Source organism: Ruditapes philippinarum, unplaced genomic scaffold, assembly GCF_026571515.1.
Source record: "Ruditapes philippinarum isolate M1 unplaced genomic scaffold, ASM2657151v2 ctg7103_1_1_1_1, whole genome shotgun sequence".
NCBI lineage: Eukaryota > Metazoa > Mollusca > Bivalvia > Venerida > Veneridae > Ruditapes > Ruditapes philippinarum.
The window spans coordinates 33325-60325 of NW_026851843.1; the positions used below are offsets into that span (position 1 = coordinate 33325).

The window sequence follows — 27001 nt, forward strand, 5'->3', positions numbered from 1 at the left end:
AAGCAAAAGATGCAGGATAATTAAAAATGTTCAATGTCAATGTGTTTAAATTGTACAATCAATCCGTCAGATGTAACCAAAACTTTTTAAGGACTGAACACAGTTAAAGGATTGAAAGCAAAAAAAATTCGATATGACGAAAATAAGTAAGTTTGAAATATGGATATCTACCGTATTTATTATTCGAGATCATTAAGAAGAAACTATGAAATATTGTGACATACATAGCCGATTAAGCTTATTACCGTGAATTTTTTGTACAGTGTATATTAATTTACATACATGCTATATATCATTTCGTACAAACTCAAAAAGCTATGGCCCTTTATTCGTTTGAAGAAAAACAACATTATTATCTTTTTTATGAATATGTTTAATCCTGGTATATGCATGAGGTAATATTAAATTGCAACTTCATTATATCCGATCACAGATATTTCATTGGATCAATTAATCAATATTTAATTTCCTGTATGACTCGGTCGGAACATCAAATTTAGCTTTCATCTCAATGTCCACACCGTATTTTCCGCTGTTAAGATCACGAATATGCTCTACAACATCTGGTTGTTTAAATGTTTGTACCATATTATCTGTAAAAAAATAAATTATAAAGTTAAACACTGTTAATTAAAATGTCGAGCATTTTAGAACAATGTTTACAGTATTTTACTCATGACACAAAGAAAGTTGATACTAATAAAATGTGACCATTTACAAAAATGAAACATTGACAGAGATGATATAGCTAGTAAAGTGGTTATGGTATAAGCTTTGCTATAAAGGCCTTACCGCAATCCAAGGCAGCTGACTTAAAATGAAAATTATCAGCACAATTCATAGGAAGTAAATACTAATAACGTACCCGGATACCATGAAACATTGACTTACAAGTACTTTAAAGACACACTTATACTTGTGTTAAAATTAAACGTTTATCAAATACAACAAAATTAAATACACTACATTTTAGTCTATCCTTATCCAACAAAACAGTCCGACGGTAATAACAAACGATTAAAACAAACGATCTTGATGGGTGTCAACTACGTACATATTTATTGAATGATATCATGAAGTCTTGTAGTTAACAATACAATACTACAACAACGAGTAAGTTATAGCATTTCGTAACGTCTCAAAGCAATATATATGCAAATAACGATTGATCTGCTATGTTGAGGCTATTTAATATATTTGATAGGCATTTACCCACAACATCGTTTATAGATCCTGCAGACTTCCCATCGTAGTTATCAGGGAGATATTCTTTTGGTAACGCACTTTGATCTATATATTTATAAACGGACACCAAACTTTTCCCATGTATATGAAGCTATAAAAATGAAAGAAACGTCGAAATTGTCACAAGAGTCAATAATATCAAGTTAAAATGTGCAAAACTGGTTCATAAGACTACATTTTATTAATGTACCGGAAGCCATTTTAAGCTAGGTAATCGACATAACATTTTCGTGCATGATCATTTACAGTATAAGTATTCTGAAATGTTTTCTTTGATTAAAAGAGCATTTGACTGAATTTAATGTAGCTATCGAAATTAATTATTTAATAAATTAATCAAAATCATGTAATATATGAAAATAATTATAATACATACCCTGTTGGCAATTTTGTCACTGAATAGGGACTTGACAAATCTTAATAACGTTTCAAACATTAAAGGTAAACCATACACATGTAAACCTTTGATCCGTGTAGGGTAGGCTTTCTGAAAACAAAATATATACATAAAAATCACACACCTCAATATTGCAAAAAATCAATGACTAATGACGGAATGGTTATAGATACAAAGAGTAAGAAAAACTTGAAAGAAAATAAGGAAGGTTTGAATTGGATATATATCTTCTTATGTTATGGTAAATATTGATTCTGATATAATTTAGATTAATTTACCTCTTGTGTACAATAACAACTAATACATATGGACAATTTTGTTTATGTTTTACGTTTTAAATGTTAAGCAGTTTTCATAAACGCACATTTTGCGATCAGTGAATAACTGATATGAGTTTTCTATAAACGAATATAATGACACAGAAATTGATGAAAAGTTGTTTCTCTACAAAGTAAAATTATGAAAACAATAATTGAAATAACGATGAATTAACGACTGCGTAAGTTTTTTTTAATGACAAGATTAAGCAGCATTTGTACTGGCTTTAGAAGTACCAACTAAGTCATATAAAAGCTTAAAGAACTTGGGACCAAAAGATCCAGAAGGACTGATAAAATTCTCACTTGATATATATGCATGCATCTTTTCATTGTTGATATATTGTAAGACTTGGCTGTATCCGTGTCTGACATCGTGCCGTCGTGTAATAATAGAAAACCATTAACTTGAATACGTTCGTCCATATTGAGGACATCCCAAATACACATAACAGCTTGAAATATAACATCAACTGTTCCATACTTTTTAATTATTTCCTCCACCCGCAAGGCGCCTGAAATAAAATGTACATTGATAAAATGTATAAATTTTACAGCTCTTTTGTGATTATTTTTCCAACAAAATATAAAAATGGTAAAATATAAATAAAACGGCAAAATTTAAAATGATTCAGGCTCAGTTTGATAGAACTTGATCATGGATGTGTTAAGTTCAAGCTAACGTCAACGTACCTTAAGCAACGGCTAGACAAAAGCAGAATATGAAAATGGATATATTTTGAATAAAGGCAGTTGTGTTCATACGGCTTTATCGTGAAACCTTAAATGTGACACATTCGTGTCATTCTATGAAAAAAACGGTGTATGTCCCCGAGTAAAATACGTTTGGAATAAACATTAAAAAAGAAATACATACATCAATTTTACTGAAAGAAAACATGATATAATACCGGTACAGTAAGCATATAAGGATAATAAATAAACATTTGAAAATCTCTCATTTAAAGGTGATTCAGCTTTGTCAGCCATGTTTGTTTTCACTTCATGGGTCCAAAGTGGAAGTAGGCAAAAATTCATATAACAACAAAACTCACAATGTAAAATGATGAACTATTTGCAATTACACTTCCAGGTCTATATTTAAAGGAGTATTATAAACAAAACAAAAAACAATAAGAATATTTACCTTGAATGTGCTAAATTTCTGAAGACCAAGTACAATCTGTTGCAAAGTTTTATGCACATTTAATGAATGGAAAAATCCAGTTTAAAGTCTATTTTAGTGCAGAAAAAAGCTATTTTTTGCAGTAAATACAAGTGCAAGAAGACAATCACCATTTATAGCCTTATGAACTGCAATTAAAATGAAAGCAGCATTCACTTTTTAAATTAACATTTCTTTTGTGTAACAGTGAAGTGTGTCTGTCTATCATGCACACAAGAAAGAGAAAAAAAAGATGTTTATTTATCTAGTATTACTTTTTTACACACAGCATGGAGGCTATGTTCTTATCAAGGTCAGATAAACTACTTTCCTTACATTTAAGTTTTTGCAAGTTTTTTTCTGTATTTACTGCAAAAAATAGCTTTTTTCTGCACTAAAATAGACTTTAAACTGGATTTTTGCCATTCATGAAATGTGCATAAAACTTTGCAACAGATTGTACTCGGTCTTCAGAAATTTAGCACATTCAAGGAAAATATTTTTATTGTTATTGTTTTTTATTTTTGTTTATAATAGTCCTTAAAACATATACCTGTAAGTGTAATTGCAAATTGTTCATCATTTTACAAGTTAGCAATGTTGTTATATGAATTTTGGCCTACTTTCACTTTGAACCCACATAGCGAAAACAAACATGGCTGACAATGCGGAATCACCTTAAAGACACTACATCTAGTTAAACTCAAGCTCATAGAAGCATCCTTATCACATTTTAGGCATTAAAATAAGCCTGCCTTTGTCCTAATACATCTGAAAGCAAATTTTAGGTTGTCACGTAGTGTTTTACATTAAGCATCAGAACCAATACAATGATATACATTTTTCATTTATTTATATTTTGAATCTTATTAGTGTACAATTTTATGTAGCAAGTCAACGGCCGAAACCAGGAAAATGTAGCAAAATTTATCAGATCACTTTGTGACGCGGTTCGATGACTCTCATCTATAAAGAAAATCAACAGTGTGTGCAGCTTTAATTAGACGAATACAGAAGTCATAAAGCGGAGCAGTTAACAGAGTGTTGCCTCAGGCCATAAATATATCATCGACTTTCGTTAAAAAATTGTAAACGTTGCTGAAAAGCTTTTATCTTACAATGTTAACTTGTGATTTAAATTGTGAAAACTATTTTATCAATCATAAGATTACACATGTTTCTCTCGGTGATTTCTGATTAAATACAAACTCACATCGTATCAAAAATAATTAATAAACCATCCTCAAGGTTATACCTGGCCGTTCAATTATTAATCTTCTCCCTTGACTGTCTTCTCCAGGTGTAAAAAGGTAAAACCTTTCAAATATATGAGAATTACGACATATTGAATAAATGTGGAATAGTCATATCAGTTAATAAAGTTCAATTCAAAATTATCATTTTGAAATATTAGCTTAACGTAGCATACCATTATCATGCATATTATCTATAAAAAACAAAACAATAGTATACATGTACACGAATGTCACTAGGAACTATGACTTAATTTTAGAAAGGACAGCAAATATTTTGTATTTGTAAATTTGAATTTTGTAAATGCATTAAATAATTACTGATATATCAAACATACCCGGATTTGATAATATCCAATATAATGGGGTTATCAGGACTGACTTCGGGATTGTACCAATCTTTATATTTAGTTCTTGCTGTCCAATATTGTTCCAATGTACTTCGTGCTGCCAATTGAGAGTACTTTCGAACCCTCAAAAAACGGATTAAAAATTCTGTGTCTTGAAAGAAGCAATAGAAAATTATTTAATTTTGGTCATTTCTGTTAATATCATCTAATAAATCAAAACGTTAGATATACGTTTGTTAAGGTTATGAGGTATGTCAAACCATAATGACCTTTAAAGTATTCAGCAATATTCATAAATGTCTTTATTTTTATAATTAATAAATGCAGATTATAAATTGTGAGGTTTATATGATAAAATAAGATTACTAAAAACAAACCAGTTGGTGTTTTCAGCCATGGTTGTTGAAGTGACCATTCTCGGAGCGCCTGAACTGCACCGTCTCTTTCCTTGTCGATCTCATTCAGCTCATCTAAAGCTTTCTGTTTCCATTTCTGATTGAGTTTTGAACGAAACGCATCAGTTGATTCTTAAAAGAAACAAAAACAATGCGTTATATTTATAGTATGTTTATAATATCCCTTGAAACCTGGGACTTATTTTGTCCAAGGTGAAACGAATGCACATATGTAGTGTATATATAATACAGGTCATGGTAAGTAATTAAGTACAACGATAAAATAGTTGCGTTACTTTATAAAGTACTTTACACCGACCTGAAGCCATTATGTTTTGATCAATACAATTTGGTATGCGATTCACTATCGTGATTATCCCTCACTTCTCGGTATGAGAATACTAAATCGATTGGTGAACATATGGAGTCTAACTTAGTCCAGTTAATGTAAAGGATTATAAACCCAATTATCTAATTTCGCATTTAATGGTAAAGCAGTCAAATTTGATGCTAAATTCCTAATTGAGACAAGTATATTCTTCAGTTTTAAACATTAACGATATCCGGCCCAAAATATAATACATTTACTATCTTTATCCGTTATATTTCTTGTTTACCGTGTAATTAGTCCTATTTAAAAATACGCAAGATACTTATCTTTTGCAAATCCTTCCGCCAAGAAATGAGGTCATGAAAAATACGTACAAAACAACTTTTAAAGTCATGAGATATTATACAAAAAACTTTTTCGAATATAGCTGAGACAATATGCATGCAAGCGCATCCGTAAGTAAAATGAACCCTTAAGGGTGCGTTTTATGTATAAGACCACTATTAGTGGGGGCGTCCGTGACCGAGTGGTTAAGGTCGTTGACTTCAAACCACTTGCCCCTCACCGCTGTGGGTTCGAATCCCGACAGGGACTTTGGATTCTTTCATGTGAGAAAGCTATCCAATAAGCTTACGGAACGTCGATGGTGCCCGTTCGTGCCTGAAATAATGCACGGAAGGGCAACTGAGGTCTTCCTCCACCAGTAAAGCTGGAACGTCGCGATATGACTTAACTGTGTCGATGTGACGTAAAATACAATCAATCAATCAATCAATTTCTAAATTTTTGCTGAATTATATAATCATAATTAGAACTTTTTGTTACGTAATTTCGTACTTTAACGATGAAAAAAACGTATAAAAACTTGTCACATGTTCTTAAACTTAACCTGAATACTGTAAAAATGAAAAAAATAATTTTAAAAAACTTACCACCGGTATAAACACTGCCTGGCATAGTCTATATAACAAAATTAAATATGCCCGCTGCATCGATGGAGTCATAATTATTTTAAAAATCTTACATACGACGTGTATATTTTTCAACCTTCAAAAAGTAAATGTGTTGACGTCCGTATTTATGTCAAACGCAACAATTCCGTTTAACAAAGTATCTCACAAGAGAATATACTGTTTATACAGATTTGGAAATGACTCCGAATATTGTTTTATTTCTATTTCCTCATGTTATGACGACAGTTGAAATAATAAATTTTACTATAAAATGCCAGTTGTATTATTATCTTTAACTTAATGTGTTAAATGCACTGTTGACGTTTCTATCACAACTATATATACGATAGAACGGAATGAAAAACAAGATTTATATAACCAAAAACACAAGATCTCCGTGGATACAAAAGAAAAGTCAATGCAATCACTTGGCTTAGAACTGAGAAATGAAAAAGGGAAAAGAAAAGAGACGTTAATCTTTTTTCCTTCTTTTTTAAATTTAATACCTTTGGTATTTGGGCATTTATGATTGTAATATACTACTTCCGTCGTTTTCCTTAATTATGATTTAAGAGAAACAATAATTATTAAATATGACCATGTGAAATGGTCAAATAACTCGAAAATAAAGATGAAAGAAAAACTACTCAACATAATTAATTGTGTGCTTTCTTTCAATATATCAATACAAAAAATGCAGTGGCAGTTCACTGTCTTACCAGTAAAATAGTTGCAATTCTATATGCCAGTAAATGGCTTTCAAATGCCAAGGGCAAAACTACAATTAAATCCACCCGAAATGTCCAAGTCATGATATAATTTGATGACATGGTACTGAAACGTCCGGTTGAAAGATATTTAAAAATATGTATCAACTACTGGTCACTTATGCATCTTCATGACACCTACCAGCTTGACAACTGCACAGAGCTTTGATGTGTGCAGAACTAATTATAATTTTAAATTTTTGGTAGTACATTGTATATAGTTCTTAACCTTTTATATATCCTCTGAATTAGATCAGAAAGGTTATAAATCATAAGACAACGTGTCTCTTTACTTTTGCACGTATCGTAATAAAAAACGTGTCATCTGGTTCTACATGTACTACCAATGTGTACTGCATGGATTAGTCACTGTCTTTCGTACACAGCATGCCGTAGGTTCGCTTACATTTTACTTTATACACTATCCTCTTGATTCCATTTAAACAATATTGATGAAACTTAACGTAGGGTGATGCTCCTCGAATATGTTTTGGACACAGAGAAGTAGTTTCTTGTTGATATCACTTGTCGTTTGTCCCGCACAAAGTTCAAAGTGAAAAATATAATGGGCAATAACTTAAAAAAGAGGGCCATGATGGCCCTGAGGTCGCTCACCTGTATATAGTATATAGCCCCCCCCCCCCACACACACACACACCCATAAGAAGATGTTTCATGCTAAACATCTAAGCTCTAGCTCATTGGGCTTTTAAAAGAAGATTTTTTAAAGTTTTTTACTATACACATATAGTTAAAAACAAATGACACCCCTGGGGTGGGCCAGTTTTGACCCCAGGGACTTTTATTTGAACAAACTTTGTTGACACTTACTAGAAGATGTGTCATGCTTAATATCTAAACTCTAGCTATTTGGGTTTATTCAAAGAAGATTTTAAGTTTCTGCTATACACATATAAGGAAAAATCAATGACCCCGAGCGGGGCCAATTTTGACCCCAGGGCTTTAATTTGAACAAACTTTGTAGACACTCACTAGAAGATGTTTCATGCTTAATATCTAAACTCTAGCTATTTGGATTTTTTCAAAGAAGATTTTTTAAGTTTCTGCTTTACACATATAAGAAAAACAATGACCCCCGGGCGGGCCAATTTTGACCCCAGGGCTTTTATTGAACAAACTTGGTAGACACCTATTAGAACATGTTTGATGCTAAATATCTTAGCTCTAGCTCTTTAAGTTCTTTAAAAGAAGATTTTTTAAGTTTTTACTATGTGCATATAGGGAAAATCAATGACCCCCTGGGGCGGGGCTAATTTTGACCCAAAGGCTTTTATTTGAACAAACTTGGTAGACACCCATCAGAAGATGTTTCATGCTAATTATCTAAGCTCTAACTCATTGGGCTTTTTAAAAGAAGATTTTTTTAAGTTTTTACTATACACATATAGTTAAAAACAATGACACCCCTGGGGCAGGGCCAGTTTTGATCCCAGGGCTTTTATTTGAACAAACTTTGTAGACACTTACTAGAAGATGTTTCATGCTTAATATCTAAACTCTAGGTATTTGGGTTATTTCAAAGAAGATTTTTAAGTTTTTGCTATACACATATAAGGAAAATCAATGACCCCCGGGGCGGGGCCAATTTTGACCCCAGGTCTTTTATTTGAACAAACTTTGTAGACACTCACTAGAAGATGTTTCATGCTTAATATCTTAACTCTAGCTATTTGTGTTTTTTCAAAGAAGATTTTTAAGTTTTTGCTATACACATATAAGGAAAATCAATGACCCCGGGGCGGGGCCAATTTTGACCCCAGGGCTTTTATTTGAACAAACTTGGTAGACACCTATTAGAACATGTTTGATGCTAAATATCTTAGCTCTAGCTCTTTGAGTTCTTTAAAAGAAGATTTTTTAAGTTTTTACTATATGCATAAAGGGAAAATCAATGACCCCCTGGGGCGGGGCCAATTTTGACCCCAGGGCTTTTATTTGAACAAACTTGGTATACAATCATTAGAACATGTTTCATACTAAATATCTTAGCTGTAGCTGTTTGGGTTTTTTAAAAGAAGATTTTTTAAGTTTTTACTATATGCATATAGGGAAAATCAATGACCCCCTGGGGCGGGGCAAATTTTGATCCCAGGGCTTTTATTTGAACAAACTTGGTAGACACTCACTAGAAAATGTTTCATGCCAAATATCTAAGCTCTAGCTCTTAGGGTTTTTTAAAAGAAGATATTTAAAGTTTTTTCTTTCGGTTGCCATGGCAACCAGAGTTCTGCATGGAATTAAATTCTTTGAACAATTTTTAAAGGTGACCACCAAAGGAACATTCCTGTGAAGTTTGGATGAAATTGGCCTAGTGGTTCATGAGGAGATGTCATTTAAAGTAAAAGTTTACGGACGACGGACGACGGACGCCGGACGAAAAGCGATCACAAAAGCTCACCCTGTCACTTTGTGACAGGTGAGCTAAAAAGGCAAGACAGAGTAACGGTTTTTTTGTATTTTCTGATCGCAGATCAGTAAATACATAGGTAACATCCACGGTCTAACACAAAATTTCCTAACAGACCTAACAACGCAAAGTAGTTCTCACTCAAAACTGCTTAAAAACCAGCAATTTAAAAGAAAGAACAATTTTTTGTTACAATTGTCCAACAAATTACTACACATTCAAACTTTAAAAGTAGCGTTGGCTTATAGAATTGTCAATAAATGCACACTCACAAATTACGCGGGTGAATATGATTTTAATCAATGAAAATGCTTTTTTAAGCGATGTCGATTACCGAATACTACACAAATAAATCTGACTGCCGAGTAGTTGAATATATAGTTTCTACATGTTGGACTGTTTGGGCGAGAATATTTTTGCTAAATTATTTACTACAGGTTTACCCTGAACAAAATACCTCTAAATTACCCTAACTCGAAATGCAATGGAAATTCTAAATTTAGAATGACTTGATTTTATTCAGCCTGTGCTGCTTTAAAAACCCGAAATGCAATGGAAATTCTAAATTTAGAATGACTTGATTTTATTCAGCCACTGTTTTTATAACTTCTCCGTGGTGCAGGGGTAACGCGCTCGTTTAGTGTGTGAGAGGTCTGGAGTTGAAATCCCAGACGAGTCAATATTTTTTTTAATTCTTTTTTTAGTTTTTTTAGTTAAGGAAATAGCCACGATATGCAAGGATAAAGTGTGGCTATCATAAAAAATGAACATAAATGATTTTTTGATGCAACTCTAGTTATGCAAAATTCCGTATGTATCAAACTCTGGTGCCCTGCAAGATGAATTATAGTACATAACAAGAAAAGCATTGATGCAAAGCATCAAGGGCGTCCAAGCAAGAAATTCAGCAGGTGAAGATGAACTAGTAGATAAATGATTATAAACTTTTCAATGGTTAATTGGTTTTTACCAGAATTGTATATCACTTATGAATGAACGGACGAAAGACATTGTTCATTATTAACTTTGATTGGCATGCTAGAGATTAGAATATTACTTGTTATTTCTTTATGATCGTGGTTATTAATAGCAACGGATATACATGTATACAATCATTTATAATCCATATGTGTAATGCATGATCAACACCACACTTGTGTAATTGTCCCTTATTATGCTATCGCTATTAGCGAAGACCCCCTCTAAAGGTATCTGTTCACACTTACTAACAATATGACACTGGTTACATTACCATGTTGATCATGTTGAGCATATAGAGGATATTGAATGAGTGTAAGTTCAATACTGAATTTATTGCACGAGTTGAATAAAATTATATTATGGGAGCCTCTGGCGAGCATAATATTATTTTATTCAACGAGTGCAATAAATCTAGTAATGAACTTACACGAATTTAATATTCTATTTATCACATACCCAAAATAAAGACCGTTTAAAGTGAAATAAGATTCCGTTTTCATTGACGCGCCTACAGTATAACGCTTACATTTAGCGCGTCTTTACACTATGTTTGTATAACGCTAATGACGTCACGTCAAAATATATGCACGGCCGTGCAATACCATATTTACGGAGTCGCAAAATCGGCACGGGTGTGTGATAAAATTGTTTATTATACAATAATTGTAATATCTATTTTAATAAAAAATACAGATTTTATGAATATTGTTTTCTTTTCTTTTTTGTGTTTTATGTGCTATTTTAATACTGAGTTTTTACGTTTACTACTATTTTAAGAATTCAATTGTCATATTGACCGACGATTATAAGTAAAAACTTAACTGGAAAAAGTCAGTAAATCATGGTTAATCTTTCAATATATAATATTGTTTATTCTTAAACCATATTCATGTACATTTGTATTTTTCTTTATCACTTTTAAATTATCAATCAATTGAATAATTCATAAAATCTAATTTGTAACTTTGAATAATTCCTCGGCATCTTTACTAAACACGAATAACAAATTAAATAAAATGTTTCAAAGTTAGTGTCATATTAATACCATAAAAATGTACCCTTTTTCTCAATTATTGTACATTTTTATTGTTTTTATCTCATATAGATAAAATAAAACATGCTATTGTTGTTGTTGGGGTTTTTGTTTTCGAATTGTATGTTTATGTATAATAATAATCAATAAATTTGAGAGTTGATCTGTGTTTATTAATTATTGTAACCAAACTAAGTGACAAACATTCATTTTGAAAAAAACTTATATAACTGTAAAATATTTGTTCTGTTCTGTAACGATATCAAACATCTACTCCAAAACCGGGAGAGACCGGACAATAAACGTGTGGTACTATTCGCCGGTCACTAGTAAATTCCGGTCAAAATAGACAAGGAGAGACCGGGAATTACCGATAGGAGTACATCCCTCTATAAATAGATTTTCGGAATATTTAGGTCAGCAACTCATCATTCTATTCAGCTTTCGGATACATGTACCATAATAACCCACTGTGTACTACAAAATGATAAATAAAAATACCCCGAAGAGCGCGATTTATTGACGGAAAAGGTTATTTCATTTGAAAATGTTTGCATTGCGAAATTCTCTAGTTCGCTATTCATTGTATATATCGCGACATTTCATTTTTAATTAATAATCAAGCACCCTCATACTGATCGGAATGATCGGCTTTTATTATGTCCAACTAAAAGACTCGAGAAGTTGCTGTCGCCCTTTCACAAAATCTGATTTCATTCCATAAGAGGCGCCCGCTTCGGCGCGGACGCCAAAAATAAACTTATACAGGAAAACACATACAGATATACAGTACAATTTAGATTGCAAATATCAGAAAATACCACAGAGCTTGCAGCCCTTTGATTTTGTACTGCACTTCTACTCAATGAGATCTATCTACCTACAAAGTTTCGTGTTGTTATCTCTTATAGTGTCAGAGTTATGTCCCGGACAAACTTCAAAGTGTAAAATGAAAAAGGGCAATAACTCCAAAAATAGGCAGGGCAGACTTACTATTCTAATGCACTGCAATTCTACTCAATGAGATCTATCTACTTACAAAGTTTCTTGTTGATACAGGTTTCATATATACTTTCAAAGTTATGTCCCGGACAAGAAAAGCGGAAGAACGGACGGGTAGCCGGACGGACAAAGCGGCGACTATCTGCTTTCCCTTTGGGAAGCATAAAAATTTTCTACACGGGTTTAAATAAACTTCTGCCTTTGTAAAAAAAACACATTAAATAAATTTTCCTAAATTTGTCTTTTGAGTAGTTAAAGTTCTTTCGGATAAAAAGTTCTTTGAGCTAAGCGGTTTCCTATTTTGCATAAATGGTTTTGGGTTTTGATTCGATATCGTTTTGAGAAGCCGGGAACAAGTTGGTCGCTTGCATCGTTAATGTACCAAAATAGAAACCATGGCAGATACTACAACAACACCCAGCAGAAAAACAAAATTGCCACCTCTTGACGGGGCAGCTGACACGGGAGAAACAGATAAACCTAAAAAGAAAGTTGTACGCAAGAAAAAGAAAGCAGCAGCGGAAAGTACTGAAGAAACATCTGAAGGTAAACCCAAAACAACCCCGCGACGCAAGAAAGCTGCAAGTGCCGACTCGACAACAGAAGCTGGCGCGGAATCGACTGCACCTAAACAGAAAAAACGAGCTGTAAAGAAACCGGAGGATGCCGATGTGGATCCTTCTTCAGCAAGAAGTGGAGCAAGTCAAGCAGAGGTTGGTTTTTAACATGAATTTCCTCTAAAATTCATGTAGGTACAACGATGAGTTGTCTCCCTTTTAACTAGACTATATAATATCATGAATATGTGGAAGTCAAAGGCCTTTGTGGTCCCAGGCTTTGGCTTGCCCGGCTATAAACAGTTTATACTACCAGGGCTTTTTTTCACATGTTGGGGAGCAGCCCAGCCCTTAATTTTGGGGAAAAATTACACAGTATATTTGCAAAAGGGGAAGAAAAAACTTTATGTATGCTTTATTTACCAAGAGTCGTGGGCATTTCTAAAAATAGACCAGTGACATATGATGACGTCACAGGAACAAGCATGGAAATTACCAGAAAATGCTGAACTATTTGTATTTTGCACTGTCATGATCTTTTATGCATCTCTTTAGACTTATTTCCGATTATCTAGCTCATTTTATATAGGTACCATTTTGCATTCACATGCATTTTGCTTTTCCTTGAGTCGTGGCTAACATGTATGTCAACAGTAGTGTAAGAAAACATTGGTCAAATCTCAGTGAACTATTTCAAGTTACCTTACCTATTTATTAAACATCATTATATGACTACTGGCATGCGAGCAGTTCCCGTACAGAAGCAATACCCGTATTTTTCATTTAAACGCTTGATTTTCACTTGCATTCTCAAATCAAGCAGATACATAAACGAGACAAAATCTAAGTGTCAGTTCGACAGTACATATAAAAAGTCTCATTTTAAATCATTTTCACCTGTGCGTCGTCAAAACATGACCTTGTTTTCTCTGGGGGATTCCGTCCATGCGCGCATGCGCAAAAATACTTATACGTGAGGCTTGTTAAAGGGTTTTCCACTAATACCACCTGTTTACAAATAAGTAGGCAATGTGATGAAAACTTGTTTAATTATAAGAATTTTGACCAATATTACTATATAAAATAATTTTATGGCTTTGATGCGTAAAATATCATGCATACCAGCATGCTATTGCATGTGAATGCGTTGGGGTAACGGTACCGGATAATAGATACCCGCGTTTAGTCTAAGCTCTATTTCCTGAATTACATCTATTTATCTCTTAGATAATGGTCTGTTCAACAATTGTAAATGAAAAATAGGTCCGATATAATAAAATTGTATAATTATAATGGGTTAGATTTTATGTACGGGAACTACTTCTCTTCATACAAAATAATGGATAATTTCGGTACCCCATATGAGGCCTCATAAGTAAGGGTTATTCTATGTTTAGAACATGCTGGAATTTCCATGATTTGTGTGACGAGCCGAATATTGATGTGTAACATTCAAATTTTGGTGAGTGCGCGTAATAAAAAATGTATAAGTAACTATGATTTTTGTACGGGAACTGCTCGCATGCCAGTAGAGCCTCCTGTCTTTTGCGATTTAAAGTCAGATTTGATTAATTTATTTGGTACTTAACAGTCCTCAATAAGATCTATTAAAGTTTGTCATGAAATTTAAATAAAACATCAGGGCAACTTTCATTTTGCCTTCAAAATCTTAAATTATACATTAACAAAATTGTAGCAACAATTGCAAATGATATTTTAATAAAGCAATGTGGTTTTCATATGTATCCTATTCCGTTAATTTTGCTTTATAAACAAACATAACTAATTGCAAAAAGACGGAGATACAAAAAATGATTTCAAAATTTTAATGGATCAATAATAGATATAATGATGCTGATGACCAAGTGTTAGTTTATATTTCAATTAATAGTTCAGTGAGACTTTCTATGGGCCCAATTTTGGCGCGAAATTAAGTCGCACCTGTTCCAAACACCGGAAACCAGTAGGTTGTTGTTGTCAAAAAATGTAAACAAACCCTTTAAATGGCCAAATTATTTGATTATTACTGTATTTACAACTTTTTAACAACAAATTATGAGAAATATTAACTTCTAAAATACATTTTTAACCATACAAAAAGTCATTTACGATTTTCACCCACCCACAACTCAAGGAAAACCCACAACTTAAGGAAAAGCAGCCATAAATTCAATTTTTGGGGAAAACTGCATGATTTTAAGGAAATTTTCTTTGAGGAAGCAGCCCTATACAGGCCACTGTTATAGAAGGAAAAAAGGCCCTGACTACACATGTATATTTAGATGTTAATCAAATAAAAACAAATTAAAAAAAAATATATATAATTCTATACAGGTCTAATATGAAAAAGGCAAAGCCTCAAATCGAGCCCGATTTACTTTTACCATGAAATAGTATAAAAATCATTGTTGATTTTTATTTTACATTTTCCGTTTTAAAATTGTCATTTGGTATTTTATACACTGCTTCCATTTATTCTGGTTCCCTGTCCTATTATGGTTCCCATATAAGTGGGCTGGACACCAGTCTACACTTCCGTTTTCAATCAGAATACCTCGGCTTTTTAGCTCACCAGAGCCGAAGGCTCAGGGTGAGCTATAAGTATCAAAGGGGGATGCTCTGGCGTTCGTTGTCCGTCGTCATGCGTCAACAATCGTCTTCTTCTCTGAAACTACTGGACAGATTTACTTCAAATTTGGTCTGTAGCATCCTTTGGACAGTCACACTTAAATTTGCTCATGTCATTTCAATTTGCCCCTTTAAGTGGTCAGCAGAGCTAAAAATAGAAAAACCTTTAAACATCTTCTTCTACAGAACTAATGGATGGATGATCACCAAACTTTGTCTGTAGCATTCTTGGGTAGTCTTTTATCAAGTTTGCTCATATTAATTTGATTGGCCCATTTTAGGGGTCTCTAGGGCTAAAAATAGAAAAACCTTTAAACATCTTCTTCTACAGAACTAATGTATGGATGATCACCAAACTTTGTCTGTAGCATTCTTGGGTAGTCTTTTATCAATTTTGCTCATATGAATTTGATTGGCCCCTTTTAGGGGCTGCAAAAGCTAAAAATAGAAAAACCTTTAAACGTCTATTTCTAGAGAACTAATTGATGGATGATCACCAAACTTTGTCTGTAGCATTCTTAGGTAGTCTTTTATCAAGTTTGCTCATATTATTTTGATTGGCCCCTTTTAGGGGTCTCTAGGACTAAAAATAGAAAAACCTTTAAACATCTTCTCCTACAGAACTAATTGATGGATGATCACCAAACTTTGTCTGTAGCATTCTTGGGTAGTCTTTTATCAAGTTTGCTAATATTATTTTGATTGGCCCCTTTTAGGGGTCTCTAGGGCTAAAAATAGAAAAACCTTAAACATCTTCTCCTACAGAACTAATTGATGGATGTCCCATGATCACCAAACTTTGTCGGTAGCATTCTCGGGTAGTGTTTTATCAAGTTTGCTCATATTAATTTGATTGGCCCCTTTTAGGGGCCGCAAAAGCTAAAAAAAGAAATACCTTTAAATGTCTATTTTTAGAGAACTTAGTGATGGATGATCACCAAACTTTGTCTGTAGCATTCTTTGGTAGGCTTTTATCAAGTTTGATAATATTATTTTGATTGGCCCCTTTTAGGGGCCACAAAAGCTCAAAATAGAAAAACCTTTAAATGTCTATTTCTACAGAACTAATTGGTGGAAGATCACCAAACTTTGTCTGTAGCATTCTTGGATAGTCTTTTATCAAGTTTGCTCATATTCATTTGATTAGCCCCTTTTAGGGGTCTCAATAGCTAAAAATAGAAATACCGTTAAATGTCTTTTTCTAGAGAACTAATTGATGGATGATCACCACTCTTTGTCTGTAGCATTCTTGGGTAGTCTTTTATCAAGTTTGCTCATATGAATTTGATTGGCCCCTTTTAGGGGCTGCTTAAACTAAAAATAGAAATACCTTTAAATGTCTATTTCTACAGAACTAATGATGGATGATCACCAAACTTTGTCTGAAGCATTGTTTGGTAGTCTTTTTATTATTTTAATTGGCCCCTTTTAGGGGCCGCTAAAATTAAAAATAGAAATATGTTTAAACATCTTTTCCTACGGAACTAATGGATGGATGATCACCAAACTTTGTCTGTAGCTTTTTTGGGTAATCTTTTATCAAGCTTGCTCATATTAATTTGATTGGCCCCTTGTAGGGGCCGCAAAAGCTAAAAATAGAAAAACCTTTAAACATCTTCTACTTCAGAACCAATTGATGGATGATCACCAAACTATGTCTGTAGCATTCTTGGGTACTCTTTTAACAAGTTTGTTCATATTAATTTGATTAGCCCCTTTTAGGGGCCACTAAAGCTGAAAATAGAAAAATAGAAAAAACCTTCCAACATCATTTCCTACTGAAATAATTGATAGATGATCACCAAATTTTGTAGCATTCTTAAGTAGTCTTTTATCAAGTTTGCTCATATTAATTTGATTAGCCCCGTTTAAGCTAAAGCTTAAATACCCCAGGCCATGGCATTTCTTCAAATTATTGTTTAAACATATTTTATGCTCAAATTTAATATTAGAATATATTGACATTCTTGCACTGAAAAGCAGTTGTTTCTGGTGAGCGACTCAGGGCCATCATGGCCCTCTTGTATTGTTTTCTTGTAATTTGAAAAGTTGCGATGTGCCAATTCCCTACTTTTGACAAAAGTTTTCAAAACCATCACTATCTGGCTGGTACTCGTGTTTCCTTAAAGGTCGCTTTGCGAGCAGGCCCTTCCGGCCAGCTCTTCGAGCTTGCTATCGATGAAAATGAAAGTGTTTTATAACCGACTTTCCCGTTCATAGGCTTTGCCTAATTACATATAATTTTATTTCATCTGGCCATGTTTACATATTTAGACTGCACCAAAATTGTTTTAAAGGCAGTACATAAAACATGCCTACATTTGTCATCACGTGAAAGCAGCTTTTTCATTTGTTAAAACAACCATGGTAGATGAAATTCCTGCTTGTTTTGAGAGTAATTAATTGCTGATGTTAAAACTAATTTAAGTAGCAAGGTATGCAAGAAGGTTGTGTTATTCAAAGAAAATAGAAGGGTTGACGTAAATTGTAATTTAATTCACCATTACGATGACACTTTTTGTTTGTTGACCAAAATACAACTCTAGTTCTAATTAAAAGCACCTCTGCAAACCTCAACAGGTGGTGCTTAAAAACTTTGTTTTGATATTACCTAAACCAGAAACAACTACACACCTCATGAAATACACAATGTTATTATCGATACATGATAGTTTTTTTATTATTATATCATTACATCTGTTTAACTGAAAAACTTGATGTGTTTGAAAATCGTCATTGTTCCTTTACCATCAACATTTGTATCTCAAAATTTACAAAAATTATTAAATTGTTTATAATGAAAATCTATCATTTTAAAACAGTTGTAGTAGCACCTGGTATAATAAATAGATATTTTCTGCCTAAACTTGTGTATTGATATATATTTTTGTATGGTATTATTTGTACAATGATTTTAATTTTTTTTAAAGTAATTGTTTTATTCCATTTTAATCCCAAAAAGGCCATAAACATACCTATGCTATTCCACGCCATTTAGATGAATTCTAATTCTATGTATAGAAAGTGCTGGAAAAAGGTGTTAAGATAGGTTTTCTAATTCATGATTCTTTGAATAGCAAGTTTTGCAACCACAAACTGCATTTTTCTATACAGACATTGTCCAGTTAGAAGTTGTTAGGAGCAAAAACTAGCTAAGTGAGGTAAAAACCACCCTCATTACCTGATAGATATCTGTGTTGTTTTTTTAAAGAAATTTCCAAAATTAGAAGCTGAAGACTCAGCTGTTATCTGCTGTTCAACCAGTGCATATGTGAAATTATGTTTCATTAAGAACAGAGAATCTTTATATAAACAAACAGTCTTATAACATTTTTTGTTTGATGAATGATGTAAAAGTTTTCGCTGTTGATTTATGTCAATAAAATTTATGATTTAATGATTTTATAGGATGTAAATGGCAGCAAGGCAAGTTTGATCAAATCACCAAAAGAAGGTACACCAAGAAAAAAGAAAGTCAAAAAGAAGGTGAAAAAGACCACCACAGAAGCAGCAGATGATTCAAATTTCTTTGACAGTACACTTGCAGCAGATCTGTCTGAGATACAGGATGATGTTATTGCCCACGATGCTAAAGTTGACGAGGAGGAAGAAGAGGAAAGTTATTCCAAGCAGCCATATTCCACTGCTTCAGCTGCTCTACGCTCACAACCTACAGAAAAATTCTACATAGAAACAGATGGTAAATACAATTCATATATTGGATATATGGAAGAATATAGCCTTCCTGGCTTGAATATAACCATCGACTCATGTCTTGGGTTTTAGGCTATATTCTCCTGTATATCCTGTCAGCAACTTGTAAAACTTATATACGAGAACTAACTATTATAAGGAAAATTCATACCATTTAATGCCACATTTATACTATAATCATGTTGATGTGTTACAACTTTTCATGTGATAAATTATATGAATTTAAGCACTCAAATAATGCCATATTGTTTGGCTTTCTTCCCATAAGCTCATATAATCTACAGACTTTCTTGGTAGAAAATGAAATCTAATCTGTTAAGCCTAAATGTCCAATTACTTTAAATATCAAAGGGAAATAACATATATAAATTTTTCTGGGCCAGTTATTTTTCTACAAAAACCTTGTTACTTTTCTTGATTTTTATTGTGTGCATAATTGAAAAATTACATACATTTGTTTATGTGATTATATCTTGACAATGTCTTTCATGATGTCATACAACACCATTTAAAAATGTGCTGTTAAATAAAACTTAAGCATGGTCATTGGCTTATTTATGTAATTTTGTTATTTGTCAAATTTAGACACATATGCCATAAACTGTATTATATATTTAGGAATATTACCTTAAACTTTCAGGTGGTTTCAAAGGAGAATACAAGAGCAGGTTTGCCAAGAGGCAAGCTGAAGAGTTAAAAGAGAAAGCTATTGTGCACGAGGAACCTAAAAACACTACAATAGAATTTGCTATAAATACACACAAAGTGATTCGTACATTCTGTTTATTCTGTCATGGACTTCTAGCTGGGTTAGCTGCCTGGCACATTGTGATTGCATACATGCTGTTAGATTTTGGTGATGTGGATTTTATTGTCCACTACAGGAAGCTAGCGTTGCCAGTACAGTGTATATTCTATATTCTGCTGGTGTTATGCTCATGGTCTGCACTAGACAGGTATGTTGATGTTATGAACAATATAGAATATCCCTTAATGCAAGCATGCCTATAGATTCATGCCAATTTTCATGAATATTTTTAAAAATTATTTAAAAGTAAAATGTTGTGAAGTGAACCTTGAAAGTAATTTACACATTTCATTGATGATAATCACATTTGCATTGTGATACTTACTGTGATACTTAATAATTATGTAAGTGATAATTTTATATTGTAGTGTTTCAAATATTGTACATATTTTACTTTACCCTTCACTCATTGATGAATAGAACCTTTTATTTTACAGATCAGATGTGGCAAACCCTGGGCGAGGATTTTTAATTAAAGCTTTGACATTACAAAATGGGGCAGCTTCAGTGGTTTTATATTTTGCTGCACTCGTAATTAGCCTTTCAAATGGTGCACTAGAAGACAAGATCCATTTATATGATCTCAAACCAGATCTATGGAATAATACAGCAGTAAGTAGTCTATACCTGTAACTTTTGTATTCATACTAATAATAGCATTGAAAAGTTACCTGTAACTTCATTGAAAATTTAAGTTGAAAGAGAAGAATACTCAGCTGGTTTTGAGTTCAAAGCAAATTCTGAGTTAAAAGTACTTACTAAAAGACAGAATGTAATGGTTGAGGATCACCAAGTCCGGAGGACCATCACATCCAGAAGGCCCCTTAAACACCTTATTTAGTAAGTTACCTCTGGTCAGTGGAAATATCAATAATTCATATGCTGTTTTATATGTTTTAAAGTTTAATATAATTGTAAGAAAAACATAAATATAATCCTTGATTTCTTGTTACCTGGTGTTTCTTTTACAACATAGATTATTATTGATATAAAAAGGGAATATTAAGAATTAAATGCCAGGTAATGTGCAAGAAAAAGTAGTGGATAAGATATTTAAAGATATGTTTGTTTTATTTTCAGACAACATCAGATGATTTGATGTTATGGAGAGATCTGAACACATCTCGTAATGTACTGAGCATTGTGGGATGGTTAATTATATCGTTATCTCCACTGGCAGACAGACTTACAGAAAACCTACAAGAAACAGATGAAGAAGATCTATTAGGTGTTGAAGTAGAGACTGGAAAATCTGCCATAGCTTAATCTTTCACGCACTGGTTTTGTGTATTAAGTTTGTCTTACAGAGATGTTGGAATTGATCAGACTGTTTTAAAGGATTGACTTTGCTAGATAGTATCAAGGCAGCTATATAGGCTATTATTTTATGTAGCAAGTCAGTTCTTAGCCATTATACCTCTTATTCAATGTAATAGACTAATTATTTGTTGAGATCAGACAAGTCTCATTTTCATGCTCCCTTAAGCATATTATTTTAGGGAAAGGAGAAACTTGTTATGACTAATTTTACCGTCTTTCTTTCTCAAAACCCCTTCAATAATTTATCAATGTCTTACATATTTGGCCAATAACGTGCCAATATCAATTTCTACTCTTGAAAGGACATGATTGAAAATATTATGTTTTAACTTTTTAAAAGAGCTTTCACTTTTTAATAGATACTTAGATTGTAGCTACCTTGAATAGATATATACTCTCTTTGGAAATTAAAGTGAATGTGACCAAGATCACTGTTGCTAAAATGGAATTTCTTAGGATCCTTTGTAATATTTATAGCTATGTCAAAGTTACATTAGAGGACATTGAGCAGACATTAGCATTACAAATATGCCTATGTTATATATAGATGTGCTGTCAGCTATAGTTATTGTTCCCAGTTGAATGGGGATGCTGCCTAACTTAAAAAAGACATATTTTGTGTAATCACATTACCTGATCTTAAGTTAATTTTTGGCTGTTTTATTGAATTACATTTTCAAGGTATTAAGAGTTACAAATAGTGTGTTGAGAGGTCATTTGTTGGTTGTTGAACTTCAACTTAAAATAGGGACCTCATTAGCCCCCCTCAGTGTCGTACATTAAAATTTTGCCAGTACGATTCTTTTGGGTTTTTCTGGAGGGAAGCTATCCAGCTACCTTTAGTAATATGAGATTTGTTGTTCTACTTGGCTGCATGCTTATGCCTTAAGTAATGAATGAAGACTACTGCATTATCGCAAATTGTAATTGTATAGAAACAAAAAAATGAACTACTTCTGTTCATACTATTGAGTGTTGTAAAATGAGGTGGCATAGCATTTTTTGTGTATAGAGATATTTTGTAGTTGTATAATTTATCTTGTAGATATATTTAATCCGTCCAATGGTCTAGTTATTAATAAATTATTTTATTACATATGTTCATATGATGAAAGTCAATATATTAAAAAATCATTTTGAGTTTGAATTTTCTTTTCCACAAAGCTGTTTGTTGATTGCAATATTAACAGAAGAATGATTCCATGAAAGCTCAATTTTAGCAGTTTGTAAAAACTTAAATTTCTACTGTTTATGATTTGACTCATAAATTTTCAAAAATATTGGCGATGGAAAATACTTCATGTTTTAGAGGTCAAGATCAATGCACCCAAAAGTGAAATGGTCAACACCCGAATTTTTCATTATCTGAGATTTGGTTCCTTGAGTAAAATTTACGAGGTTCCATCTGGAAAACTGTCTGAATTTCAACTAGAACATGTACCCCAAAAATGTAAATGGTTGTGCACAGTTAAAAACTGATTTGTTCGATGGAGAATTCAAACTATATGTTAGGAAGCTATACAACAAATTTAGGAATTTCAGTGGTTCTACTGCCTTTGCAAAAGTACTCACAATCCCAAATTTAAACTGGAAAGACCTCGCATGACAATTAAAAAGTAATTGATTTCATTTAAAAAGTAGCAATTGTGAATACCAGAAAAAACAACAAAGGGGTACAATGGCCCACAACTATTCTCAGTGCTTGCATGATTAGTCTGGTGTATGGAGGCATTCACAAAGAGTAATCATTCAAAACACATTAACAATCTTGAGAAGTGGCCAACAAGAGCCAAAGGTCTTGGATAGTGACTTTCAATGATGTCAATACTTTTTTTTTTTTTTTGAAGCCCAAGAGGTAACTCCGTTTATTGTCCCCGTAATAGGTAAAATAGGGTCGGGGATCTTTCCACTATTTTACCATACAATTTATTATAATGTTACAAAAAACATATTACGGGCATTTATATCATACATTATTTTATAATACATACAATACACAGAAGATAAATGTTCTCTTGGGATTCAGAGTATTTCATTTCCACCAAAACTGGATATAATATACACAGACTGTAATATATAAGTAGTTAATTCAAAAATGGTTCTATCTATTTGCTATCATATCAACTAATGAGTACATAGATTTTTTAACTTTTGTATAACTAACTATTGAAGATGCTAGCTTTAAACTGCAGACAAGGCCTTGTAAAGATGGTATTATCTCCCTCCTCTTGCACAAGAATATATATCTTTTGAATTCTAGACAAAAATATTAAATTGACATTGGTCACCTTTTTGATACCCTAAAATAAATGTTTTACAATCAACCTTCCAATCAACATTATGACATTTTAGCAATTGTTGCACATCTGAGATAAAAGTTTTTATAACCAAACAATTCCAGAATAAATGAGATAATGTCTCTTTTTCTTCTTTGCAGAAAGTGCATTTATCAGATTGTGTCAATTTCATTTTAGACATTAAATAGTTTGTTCCTAGAATTCTATGGGTGATTCTAGTTTGAAGCCATTGAAGCGTAACTATCATTAGTTTCAGTGTGAACCCATTCAAACAGGTATTTCCACTCAGTATCATCAATGTTAAAATAAACATTCCATTTTGATATACATGTAGGTATTTGACAATTATCAATAAATACATTATATATGGTAGAGGTTCCACTTCTACATAAAAATATATGTTTTATATAAAAGGGAATAGACGGCAATAATACATTGGTATTAGAATATTCTATTTTTAGAGAGATTATGTACTTTCTAATAACACTTTTCAAACCTTCATAAACTAAAAAATTCATATTTGTGCTAATTTGGTTTCTAAATTTTCTTTACTCACAAAATTTCCATTTTTTGCATAATATCTTTGATAAAAAACACTCCATTTTCATACACACAGGCTTTCTATCTATCAAAATATTATTATTGTAAAACAATGGACAGTTAACAAACTGGTCTATATCTGTTATTTTCACAATATCTATATAGTCAATAAATGCTAACAAAACATCTTTCCAAAAGTAATTGTACATTGATTTAGATTCAATTTCTACATAACACTTTCCACAGTTAAAAACTTTGTCATAATTAAAAATGTTACTAATAAATGTGAAACATTTTTTACCACTTCCAGTGAGAAGTCTTCTAAACCATGTTAATTTCAAACTTTTCATATATGCAAATACATCAATCATTTTTAAACCACCTTCCCTGTAGTTTTTTATGATGTCAATACTTACAAATGAATACTTTCAGCTTTAATTTAGTAAATACAATTTGAATGCGAGCCTGAATAATAGATTAACAAAGATGACGATTCCATCTCGAAGACATGTTAATATTCAGGAGTTTTTAACATTGAAAAATGATCCATGGGGTCTATATTCATCGGAGTCCAAATTTAATGATACACTGTTTTATGTTTTGAAAAAAATACTGTATGTTTAATCAGTCCTAGATTAACATGAATATTTTCGCTCAAATGGCTTATTCGTGAATAAAATATCGTCGCGGTTACAGTAGTGGTTTAAGTATTTTGAAACCTAGTTATTTGTGTTGAACTTTATATATCTATTTTATATCACTTCGCCATATTACGCTGTATATATATAACCAGGAGAAAGAAAATACGAATTTCAAAATGTACTTTCGTGACATACAATAAATATTGTTGTAATAAACTGAGCTTCTGTTGTGTGTAAGTCCAGATATACGTAAACATGGAAAGAAGGATTAAAACATTTTATTTGTATTCCAAGACTAAAGCATAACAAATAACTTTTTGTACTTTTGTAACATACAATAATTTTGGTTCACTATACTTAACAAACTAGCCACTGACATGTAGACAATGCTCCAACAGTATAAATGCACAACATAGATAATTATCATAATATAAAACATACTTATAGTAACAGGAGTCATTCAAGTAACATAATTGTGCCGCGTCATGACAAACCAACATAGTGCGTTTGCGACCAGCATGGATCCAGACCAGCCTGCGGATCAGGATCCATGCTGTCCGCCTACAAGCCCTATTACAAGTAGAGAAACTGAAAGCGAACAGCATGGATCCTGATCAGACTGCACGGACGCGCAGGCGTCTTTGATATGGCAAAACAAATTTTTTATACAAAACATCAAACAACAAAAGCCGTTTGTTAATCTAATGAGGCTTAAAATCAGAGGCATACGAGTTTAAATAAGATGTTAAATATAAAGCACTTTTACCATCTAGATTTTCATATTTTGAATCTGATACATGTGAACCAGCGTTTCATACTAAAATCTAAAGATTATTCATGTTACATAAACAAAACCATCAGTTTTCTTTATAAATCTTGGTTAATTTTCTAAGAAAAACAACATTATTTTCGATTACCTGGACCCAGACCTCTCTTATACTAAACAAACACCAATGGCTACCGATATAGTTATCAGAAAAACGTCAACAGCAAAACATATGATTCTAAATTTAGAATTTCCATTCAGCAGGGTTTATTAGCCTTAATTAAATATCAAAAGTAGCAAAAAATGTAAGACAGCTTAATATGATGTGAATGACTTGATAACAATCCATTTTTAATACAAAGTGATGTCATTCCATACAATCTTCCCCGTTGAGAAGTCTTGAAATTTTGTGCGTGGAAGGGAGAAAAGATAGAAAGTAACATTTATAATAATCATTTTGAATTTGAATATGTTTTTAAGCGCAATTTAACCAAATTTAGTGACTTAAAATCTTCGGCAATCTTCATTTGATCCGGTCAGTTGATGAAAAAAAAGATTGGGACGGATATGAAGGTATTTTGCTTCTACTATAAGTTGTTAACATAAAATTGAAATTGCGTGTATATGTTCGTATGATAAACTAAATAATTATAGAATGTGAAAAATTTTATTCTTTCATACTGTCGTCTGAAAAACAGTTATAGCATTAATTAGTACTGGTCCTGTATTGATAAGTAGCATACTGTTTCGAGTCAGAAATAACGCAGAATTGACTGAGGAGAGTCAGCATATATCTAAACTATGCATATCACGACTGAGAAATTTTTAATAGAACTTTATTTCAGGAATTAAGATTCAATGATGAATGAAAAAAGTAACAAAACTACACAAAATAAAATAGAGATAAAAAAGAATCCTTAAAGAAAACTCGAAACGGATGGTAAAATTGAAAATGCTGCAGGCTCGGTTTGATTTAGCCTTGCAATGGCTTAAGCAGAATTCCGCATTTAAACAAGAAAAGGTTAAAAAAAATGATGAATTACAACAAGCCATGTTAGATATTACCAATCATAAAATAGTTTTGTGTATAAAATACAAAAATCGATAAAACTA

At 32.4% G+C, this 27001-nt stretch overlaps 2 protein-coding genes across 2 annotated transcripts; one reads left to right on the forward strand and one right to left on the reverse strand.

Annotated features, from left to right (window-relative positions):
• Positions 1 to 369: 369 nt before the first annotated feature.
• Positions 370 to 6069, reverse strand: LOC132741198 (alpha-tocopherol transfer protein-like). Its single transcript, XM_060729317.1, has 8 exons — positions 5442 to 6069; positions 5105 to 5254; positions 4716 to 4878; positions 4380 to 4441; positions 2266 to 2474; positions 1622 to 1732; positions 1213 to 1336; positions 370 to 593 (listed from the first exon to the last, which is right to left on the reverse strand). Exons 1-8 carry the CDS (start codon positions 5449 to 5451, stop codon positions 451 to 453), a joined length of 972 nt encoding a protein of 323 aa, XP_060585300.1. The 5' UTR covers positions 5452 to 6069; the 3' UTR covers positions 370 to 450.
• Positions 6070 to 12937: 6868 nt separating this feature from the next.
• On the forward strand, positions 12938 to 22778 carry LOC132741211 (transmembrane protein 237-like). The gene is made up of 5 exons (XM_060729343.1): positions 12938 to 13330; positions 19211 to 19502; positions 20157 to 20472; positions 20762 to 20936; positions 21405 to 22778. Exons 1-5 carry the CDS (start codon positions 13013 to 13015, stop codon positions 21588 to 21590), a joined length of 1287 nt encoding a protein of 428 aa, XP_060585326.1. The 5' UTR covers positions 12938 to 13012; the 3' UTR covers positions 21591 to 22778.
• The last annotated feature ends 4223 nt before the right edge of the window (positions 22779 to 27001 follow it).